The sequence below is a fragment of the Etheostoma spectabile genome, chromosome 6 (assembly GCF_008692095.1).
Source record: "Etheostoma spectabile isolate EspeVRDwgs_2016 chromosome 6, UIUC_Espe_1.0, whole genome shotgun sequence".
Lineage (NCBI taxonomy): Eukaryota > Metazoa > Chordata > Actinopteri > Perciformes > Percidae > Etheostoma > Etheostoma spectabile.
In genome coordinates, this window is record NC_045738.1 from 28,101,418 (window position 1) to 28,111,860 (window position 10,443).

The 10,443-nt window shown below is 40.5% G+C and overlaps 1 protein-coding gene across 2 annotated transcripts in view; it reads left to right on the plus strand.

The window, feature by feature from the left end:
- The window catches only part of znf236 (zinc finger protein 236), a 53,951-nt gene that overhangs the window by 4,312 nt on the left and 39,196 nt on the right, over positions 1-10,443 (plus strand). For both annotated transcript variants that reach the window (XM_032518476.1, XM_032518477.1), the window contains exons 3-9: positions 610-774; positions 861-1,039; positions 1,767-1,897; positions 3,517-3,689; positions 7,082-7,204; positions 8,658-8,831; positions 10,099-10,276. In XM_032518476.1, coding sequence (XP_032374367.1) covers positions 610-774; positions 861-1,039; positions 1,767-1,897; positions 3,517-3,689; positions 7,082-7,204; positions 8,658-8,831; positions 10,099-10,276 — 1,123 coding nt within the window. The remainder of the gene's footprint in view (positions 1-609; positions 775-860; positions 1,040-1,766; positions 1,898-3,516; positions 3,690-7,081; positions 7,205-8,657; positions 8,832-10,098; positions 10,277-10,443) is intronic.

Consider the following 10,443-nt stretch of genomic DNA (forward strand, 5'->3'; position numbering starts at 1 on the left):
ACACACACACATACACATACACACTAGGGCTGCACGATATGAGGAAACTGTGCGATATCCAATAACATTGGTTCTTCTGCTTTCGGTATTCTACAAAAAATTGCTTGTTGAATTTAAAACAAAAGGAAATCCTTCCCAACATTCTTTTAGTGAGCAAGTTGAACATTGAATTTAACATAAAAGGCGGCACTAAAGAAAGACTGAAAGTTAAAATTTGAAGTGCAGTAGTCTGCTGATACTTTCTTTCAGCTAACACAAAAGAGTGTCTTTCGCAACATGTACCATGCCACCAGTTGACATTGCGACGGCCTCGGGGGTCTGCCGCTCTGAATAAGACCCACCGCATTCAGAAAGTACTCTGGAATTAAGTCAGTCAGCTCCCCTTGTAGAAATGGAATTTAATATTGGGGCCATTTCTGCCTCATGGGAAATCATTTTTTCATGTTGTCTGGTATTTTCCTGTACTTGTACAGTATGTGTGTTCTTTTTTCTCTCTTCATTTCTCTTTCTTATTCTCCCCCTCTCTCCAGCTGAGGCCCATCAAAGATCAGCCACACATGAAAACATTATTTCTGATTAAATGATAAAGTGAAATATTCTCCTTCGCAGCCTCATCGGTGTGACCAGTGCCCACAGACGTTTAATGTGGAGTTCAACCTCACACTCCACAAGTCCACGCACACCACCTCGGACTTCACCTGCCCCGTTTGCAATAAAAGGTTCTCCCGCATCGCCAGCCTCAAGTCCCATATCATGCTGCACGAGAAGGAGGAGGTTAGTCAGCGCGAGAGTTCCATTTAGGAACTACTTTGATCTCTCTGTGTTGTCTCCTCTAACCACCTTTGCTACCCACGCTGCAGAATCTGATCTGTGTGGAGTGCGGCGACGAGTTCATTCTTCAGAGCCAGCTGTCTCTGCACTTGGAGGAGCACCGCAAGGAGCTGTCGGGCGTCAAGGTTTACGCCTGCAGGACCTGCGACAAGGAGTTCAAGACGTCGGCGCACCTCAAGGAGCACATGAAGAGTCACGTCAAGATGAGGTCACGCACGGCCGCAGAGGCCGATTTATTTCAACTGACATTTGATTTTCATTAAAATCGGGCGGAAAAACGGCTTAAAGTTAAAACGCAAAACATAAATCCAACAGCTATGAAAATGAACTATGAGGATCTCGTTCTAGGCAATTTACGGTCTAACATCTACCACTTTTATAATGATATTGGGGGATTGTAGCTGCCCACCGACAGTGTCTGTTACACCTCATTTCCTTTTCCAATTTGTATGCAAAATGGATTTCAAGGAGGTTGTGTTTTATGGAGAAGGAGGGGCATCTGTAACAGCAGTTAAACTATCAAGAGACAGTAACACATTCCAATAAAAAACAAGTTTTAACACACTTAAGGGCAGTGTGGCAGAATGATGCAGAAGATTTCAGTATAATTCTTTATTATGCATACATTATATATTCAACTGAAAGGTGGAGTTTTGTACATTCTCATTCATTCTGTTTAATTATACAGCCCTATACAATACTATATTTAAAGCTGAACATTAGAACCATGGTTCAAAAAGAGCCTCGCAACAACAACTAACGACAAGAGCTTAAGTGGATTCCACTTGTGCAAGTGCACATGTGAAACGTAAAGATGGGGTTTGAATGAATGATGAAATCTGCATTTTGGTCATTTTGATGATTGTCTGTGATCACCTGTGAAGTTAAGGTACGTCAAACCAATTTGACGTTATTTGGTTCTCCTCCTTCCGCAGGCTGCTCAGCTCCAGTTCAAGAAACTACAAGAAAAACATTGACCGCAGTGGGTTCCAGAACAGCTGCCATCACTGCGGAAAGGCTTTCAAAAAGCCCAGCCAGCTCGTTAGGCACATACGGATACACACAGGTGAGTGAAAAGCCCAGAAAAGGGATGTTTTAGTTACGTAGATATAATGACCTTTTAATGGTTCATACGCAGAGGAATAACTGTGAAAAAAACTTGTTGTGTGGGTCAAATTTCAATACCGATATGACAAATATTCCCGTGCAGATGTGTGCTTGTTCAGCCATCTGGATTCGCGTGATGTAGCCAGCTTCCACCCACATGGTAATTAGTTTGTTTGCCTTGCTGGCTGAATAACTAATGGTGGATAGAGTTAATTCCTCTGTGCTTCGAATAAGAAACAGCCCTTAAGCTGATGAGGTTAAGAATCGCTTTGGGAGACTACACACAAACATGCATGCATGCATGCATGCACACACACACACACACACACACACACACACACACACACACACACACACACACACACACACACACACACACACACACACACTCACGCACACATATGCCTTAAGCATTATTTGTTCTAAAGATGGACACAACCAGGGTGTGTTTTGTTGTTTGTCTTAATGTCTTAAGTTGTTATAAAATACAACCAAACATGATGATATAGGGCGCCCGGAGAGCTCACCTGGTAGAGCGGGAGCCCTACCTCGGGTCCGACTCCGACCTGCGGCCCTTTGCTGCATGTCGTTCCCCCTTCTCTTTCCCCTTTCATGTCTTCAGCCACGCTGTCAAATAAAGGCCTATAATGCTCAAAAATAATCTTTAAAAAATAAATTAATATTAATAATACAAAAAACATGACGATATAAGTTAGATATGTGTAAAATATAAGATTTGCCGTACCTTGGTAAATTTTTCCTTTTTGTCTTTGTTAAAATAATAAACAGCATAGTTTAAAAAACTAAATCAATCCAATTTTCTTTTTGAGTAAATGCATGTGGTTGGAGAAAAGAAAGTCACAATAATGAACTTGTCCAAATATGAAATGCTGTAACCAGCTGCAAAAGACGCTTTAACCCTCCTGTTGTCCTCGAGGTCAAATCTGACCCATTTTCAAAAAGTTTCTAAATCAGAAATTTGGGTTTCCTTCACCCAAATTGTAAAAGACAATAACGTGGATGCTTCCAAACAACGCTCCTCACAAGTTAAATAACTAATCAGTTCACTATTTTCATTGAATTTGGGTGTTTTATTTAATTTCACAGCATTTTCGTAGCAGACAAAAAAAGATTTAAGAACACTGAATAGTAATGTAGGGGATAAAAACAACAAAAACGTCCAAGAAAACGCAGAAAACATTGACAAAGACATTATAAAATGTGACAAAGAACTTCAGAAAAAGTCAGAAAACGTCAAAAAGTGACAAGAAACGTCGGAGAAAGCTTCACAAACTTGGTCAAAACAACAACAAAAATGTCCAAAAAAATCAACAAAGAACTTAGGAAAAAGGGACCCAGAAATGTTAGTCCACGGGAAGACAACACGAGGGTTAAGTAATGAGAATGCAAGAATAGAGTGGAGGAAGTGAGGATGTCTTAAAGGAGCTCCCAGTCTTTACCCCTATCCTTCACTATTTCCGTTTTGTTTTTGAGTTATTCCTTCAGGTTTCTAGAACTTGTCATCAGAGTTATTGACCATTTGATCCGTGTTTTTCCTCCCCTGACCCTTCCCTCCAGGTGAGAGGCCCTACAGGTGCACACACTGTGGCAAGGCTTTCAACCAGAAGGTGGTGCTGCAGACTCACATGGTGCGACACACTGGAGAGAAACCTCACCTCTGCATGTTCTGCCCTGCTTCCTTCTCCCAGAAAGGGAACCTGCACTCCCACGTTCAGAGAGTTCATTCTGAGGTAAGAGCACCGTACTGCAGCTCTGAAAGTGAAGGACTCACACCTCAAATGCTGTATAGGTAATAACTGTGTGCGATGTGATAAGGGGGACTAGATCCCAACCAACCAAATGTGGGACAAAGAGTATGTCAGTGTGTGACAATGGTGGACACGTTACCACGGCTGAGAGCTTGGATCACACGTTTAAATCTTGTAAAAGACAAAAACAAATAATATTTTCACACAGCAGACATTCTTTTTGTTTTAGATTATATATTACAAATGTTGAACCTGATCATACCCTGTCATCCTAGAATTCAGAGTTCATTTCAGAGAGCTTTATTGTCCCTCAAAGGGAGAATGTGATCTGCAGTTGGCGGTACAAAAACCAAGGGTAACCGTGTAACAGTGACTGTATACAAAATGCAACAAAGTAAAATTCTGACTATACATCTGCAATCCTTAGTTAAGATTCCATGTTAGGGGAAAATATAACATCTTTCATTTTCTGTTGACAATGTCTTACACTTTCAATCTTGGACTATTAAAGACAGTTTTGCTTATGGGTTATGATGTTCACAATTTATAATCACCTGGACATAATGGACAAAAAAACACAGGAAATTGGTGCGACCGTGCAAACATATTGGCGTCTCTTTATTTCTGTTTCTACAGTCGGGGCGCTTTAATGTTGCTTCCTTTAGAATGAATTGAGTCTAAACAGAAAGCCTGCCACTCAATTCACTGGTAAGCAGTCAGGCTGAATGAATGCTGATGAGTACATTTAATGGCTGGTTTTACCTCATCCATTTTCACACTTTCTTTTGTCTTTTTATTTATTTATTTATTTTAGGTCAGAACTAATTGAAGCGTGGATTTTGTTTTCTTTCTCGCTAGTTGTGTATTCCAGGCTAAAAGCCCGTGATGGGGCCAGCTGATTGAATTACTTCTGGGAAGCCAAACAGTAGGACCATTTGAATAATGCATCTAATTTTCACAAGTGTCCTTCAGCTTTCCTGTTTCAAATAGAGTTTGTCCTTATGATTGACTGACTTTATGAATAAATTATGGTCGGGCGTTATTCGCATTAGAGTTCATGAGCAGATGCATACTCGGAGCCAGGGGACTGCAATCATCATCAAAAGGCATAACAAACGGCAGGAATCAGCCACAGAATTTAAATCCATCCCCTCAACTGATTCCTTCTGTTTCCGATATTAAACTTCCACTGCTTTAACTCCTGTGTAAAACTGTGTAGATTTATAAAGCAGCCCCATGCTGAGACCATTAACAAGAGCAACGAGTGAAGTTTATGTCCAGCATCCGTTATCTACAACTACATGATGTTTTCCCTACTTTACACACATTATACAACTTTGACACTTGATAGCTGTCTATCTTACATTCTGTAGGCAGACCAAACGCAGTGTTTTTCTATCTTTAACCCTTATGTTGTCCTCGGGTCAAATTGACCCGTTTTCCTATATCAATGCTCTTTTTAACTACCCAAAATAACATGATTGATTCCACACAACGCTCTTTGGCAAGTCCAACTCTCTACTTTCATTCATTTTGGAGTGTCTTATTCAATTTTATTGCCTTTCAAAGAAATAGAAATAGTATTGAGTAAAAAATGATCAGTTTATTAATTTCTTAGAATTTTGGGATTTGGAAAAAAAATGTTGAAAAATGTGACAAAAATTACGGGGAAAAAACAACAGAAACGTCAAAAAAGTGCAGGAAGAAAAACAACAGAAAAAGCGCAAATAAAACAAACAAAAAAACAGAACAAAAGTGATAAACCGAGAAAAACGTTGCATAGTGGGCGGGAGGCCAACACAAGGGTTAACTCAAAGGATTGGCTGCAGTTTCCATTGGTTTAGCTGTGTATGTGGGGGGGGGGGGGGGGGGGGGGTGATGACAAGAGTGAAGAAGAGGCTGAGGAGAAGCTAGTAGCTAACATGGATCGTATGAGGCATTAGCACACTGACAAGAGAAAGTTTAAAAATAGTTGGCAACACAAGTGTTTTTTTTGACTGGAATTGAGTGTACAGCAGAATGTCTTATCTGGTAACAAAGAGTGTTTGTACTTTGAGAGTTTAATCTCCGTCGTCATTAGAAACACTGACTGGAAGCTGTTGTTATTCTAACATTATACGATTTAAAATCTCTCTCAGCCGCAAAAAAAATCCCATTTATTTCCGACTGTATATTAAAGTGCTGTTTTGGTTTGAGGTCACTTCACATATTGTTCAAAGTAGATCCGCATCAAGATGGATATTGAGATACTCGAGATTTTCACAGAGGAGATAAGGCAAATCGGGATACAGCAGGAAATGTTCCGCCTGCGGGTGTCTTTTGTTCGGTGACTCTGATGAGGATACAGAGCATTTTTGCACAATAGTCACAAGGTGTGAAGTTTTTTTTTTTTTTTTTACAAATGAATGATTTCCAGTGGGTACGGTGGTGACCGTGTACATACGTATTTCACAGGGGAGTGTTCCGCCCTGAATTGTTGATTGATGAATAATCAAAACAATTTGTATCAGTAAATATAGCTTTTTACTCATGAATATGTATTTTATTATTCCTCAAAATGTGTTCAACTTCAAACTTATGATATGCAAATATGCAAAACATTTCAATTTAAAGGTCCACCACTTGAATGTGCAGTTTTCCTTTTTGATTCCTTTTTGGGCCTTGAAGGGGAATCCTTTGGGAACGGAACGGTAAGATGCTCTTATGTAAACCCTCCTAATGACCGACAGCCTTTTATGTTCAATATGTGGAGATTGTTACCTGCTAAACTCAAACATGATTCTGACTGGGATCATTTGAACCTTCTTTTGAAACTGTTTTTGAAGAGGGAGCAGTCATGTAGTCATGAATAATCTGGTGCTCCTGTTTTATGGTGATTTTATTCTATTAGTCTGTGTTTCGTATTGTTTTGTCTGTATGCATCTACTGATGAGTTTGCATTCTCTACTGTCTTTTATGTAAATGTTGAGTTATTGTATTTAAAAAAAAACAAAAAAAACGTATGTGCATTGCAAATTAGCTTAGGCTATAAATGCTGTGGTGTGTGACATAGGCCTATGCTACATACTAGTCCCTATACAAATAAACATAAATAAATAATCACTTTTTGAAATGGAGCACCGAAATTGCTTTAATTAGTAGTACTCAATCTACAGTCTTCAAATAGATAATTCATTTATTGGGCAATTTAGGGATATCAGCTGAGCTCTACCAAATCCAACTCCACAAAACTCAATTTGCTTTGGAGTTAATATTGAACATTTCTCTCTGAAAAGTCATTTTCAGTGACTAGAATGAGTCACTGGATGGGAGCTTAAAAAGCAAAAGACATAGCTCCAGCCAGGGATAATGTCTTGTTTTATGTTCTCTCACAGACTAAAGGCGTACCCCTGTTCCCGTGCATGGACTGCAGCTGTGTATTCAAGAAGTTGGGCAGTCTGAATGCCCACATCAGCAAGATGCACATCTCTGTGATTGAGGTGCCCTCCAGCACTCCGGTAAGATGCAGAGCAGAACAGAAAAGGCTCTTACACTTAATCGGCCCAGCATCACTTTGAGTATACTACTAACACACTCATTCTTTAAAACGGACCGATACAGGGTACCACAGGTCTAGTGTAGACCAACAGCAAATAAACAGAGGGCATCCAGTTTCAATCTGCAACTATATTTAACTCCCAATTTTAAAAAAATGTCATTATTTACGAGAAATATTGCATTATTTACTTCTTTTTATTTGAGTCTTCTGTCAAGATCTTCTCTCTCACTGACTTAATATTTCCTTTATAAACCATTTGCCAAAGATGTTTTCATCGTTCTCCTTAATGGCAGACAATGATGACAGTTGTTTTTTCTATTGGCATTTCAGTACACCATTTCCTTTTGCCAAAAAACCCTTCATTTGCCCTCAAAGAGCATCACTCTCTTCCAGTTTTATGCTGTTAAACATTTCTGCCATAAATCAAGCCAATTGGCCGTGACTTACAGCCGAGCCTGCCAGTCGACTCAGTGATGTATTGTATGTGGTCATAATATTTCAACATTAAATGGTATAATTAGTAGGTGGACAATAAATAATTATCATTTGCAGTGTAGTGACATCAAAATGCAATAGTAGAGCAGCAGGGGAGAACAAATTAAAAAAGCCACCAGCTGCATGAGGCGGGGCATTAGTGCACAGAAGAAAACAACAGGGACACCAAGAGGGCACCAAGAGGGCATTTTCCACCATAGAGGCATCCCCTGAGGGCACATTGTCCCACATTGCACTGCATTACAATATCTCCACTGAAAAGACCACCATAGAGGACACTTTATCATTTTTTATCTACCATGGGGAATCCAAGAGGGCACTTTTATGGCATTTTTTTTCAAACAAAGGGGGCACCACCAGTCTTGAAATGCTACATGCCACTAGACATGGACCAGTTACCAGTTTCAAGGTATACCATGGTTCCAACATTTTCCGTCATACCGTTCCTAAGGTATGAGCTGTTTTTATGAGTGGTAAAGGAGAAAAATTGCCGATGTGTAGAGTGGGTTTTTTCCCCAGACATTTAATTTTTTTTAAAGCTATATTTGCAATACGGTGAAACAGTGGTATTTTTATCTGGAGGTTATCATAACCTCAGAATCGGCCCATGCCTACATACAACATAAGCTCAGACAAACTGACCTTGTATATCGTACCCACTGTCTGTATTTATTTTATTCTTTTTGTTGGCATGATGCATGATAAATTAAAGTGTCAATGATTCACACAGTTGTAGACAGTAATTTTTACTTTGTTCAAATATGCCCAATGGCCTGTTTATTTTATGCTCCAAAGAGCTCCAACAATTAAACTAGTCTGCTTTTAAACTGTGGCCTGTCCTGGTCTTTTAGCTGTCTATTTGTCATGTAGATACATACCTTCCTTCTCACTCCATTCCCCCTCTTCCTCCCCCTCAGGATACAGAGGCGACAGGTCAGGCTCCTGGGGAGTCAGAGGGTGGCGAGGGGGTGACAGATGTCATCCAGCAACTTCTAGAGCTGTCGGAGCAGGTCAGTGGGGAGACAGTCCAGCCCCAACCCCCAGAGCCAGCTATTGCCATGGAAACTGCCATCAACCAAGATATCTTGCAGGTGGGTAAAGGACACTCACCCGTGCTAAATAAATTAGAACAAAATTCAGTAATATTCAGGGTTCCACATGACCACCAGGAATCACATAACTCACACCTAACCCACAGTATATAATTCAAATGTAAATCTTAAAACATCCAAGTGCACCACTTCAGCTCCAATCCCTCAATGTGGTGCCCTGGAAATCCAGAGTTCTCGCGGGAGCACAGTTTGAATTTGCTCAGCGAGTTACTCTGGCATCGAGTAATGCTGCTCATTATCAATGCCCTTGCAGCCGAGTTGCACCAATCACGTTGGTGTATCTGATATAGGCGGGGCCAGAGGCGAGCTAAACAGATGACGACAGTCTAATCTACGAGTTAGCGCCACTGGTAACTACGCGTATGGGGCTCTGGATACGTCACCCCATGTGTTGTTGTGATTGGCCGTAGTGTTATCCAATTGTGTGCAGTGATATTTTCAAATGCACGCTTGGTGCCGCCCCTCGAGATGGGCGACTTTCATAACTCAATGCCAGAGCCTTAATCGTTTGGATTTGGGTCTGGATTTCCAGGCTATCAATGTGCCATGTACTTGACAAAAATGCACAGCTCAAGATTCATGGTACCCATAGTGAACTCATCCTCTGCAGGGCCATCCTGTCTGAGAGGAGCTGTTGCCATACCAGGCAGTTAATCTTTCCACACACACACACACACAAACTCACACACACACACTTACAATATATGGAAATGATTTGGTTGGAGATGGGAGGACCCACAGTGGGATTCTATGTGGACGCTGAGAAATATAAAAAGAAAGAAAGTTATCTTCACACTCACTAAAAAAATGTCCCTGAAATAATGTTACTTTGAAACCAAATTATTCTCTGTCAATTTCTTTTCCCTTTGGTGACTGAATGTCAGGATGTTGGTGGTGGTGGAAACGTGATCCATCCAGGGGAAAGGACAGTATGATAATTACTGAATTAATGAATTTGTACCAGGAGGCTTTATAAAGGAGTACCGCTCTCCAACACAAAAGGATGTGTTTATCACTGAGCTGTGGTTCTGCGCCATGGCTCACAGTTTTGGGCAATGTTCTGTCAATATTTGCCACATTATTTCAAGCCATACCTCAAATTGTTGCAACTTACAATGATACTATATATATTTTTTTACATAAATATGGATGGTATTTTCCTAATATATGAGAAAACAATTTGTTATATAAGATGTGACTGGCATTTCCACAACTGTAGTTTGAAATGTCTGTTCTGTGTCTGTAGCAAGCTCTGGAGAACAGCGGGCTGAGTGTGGTCCAGCCACAGAGCGATGCCCCATCCAGAGAGTCACAGAACCAGACCACTGAGGGAGCTGCTGCAGAAAGCAAGAAAGTACAAGGTCCCGACAAACCGGCTAGGGAGAGGAAAAGGAGCATTTTTAAGAAACCTATACAAATGCCAGGTATGTGGGATTTTACAGAACATTCACTGTGTCACAATCACAATGAAAAGCCTGTTAAAACATCAAATAAGATTTTCACTCCTTATGAATTAGTGTCGAAGCTCAGAAGGTTTGCCGTTAGTCTGGCTATCACCAGATCAAGCCAAGCTCAATAGATTTGAGATTGA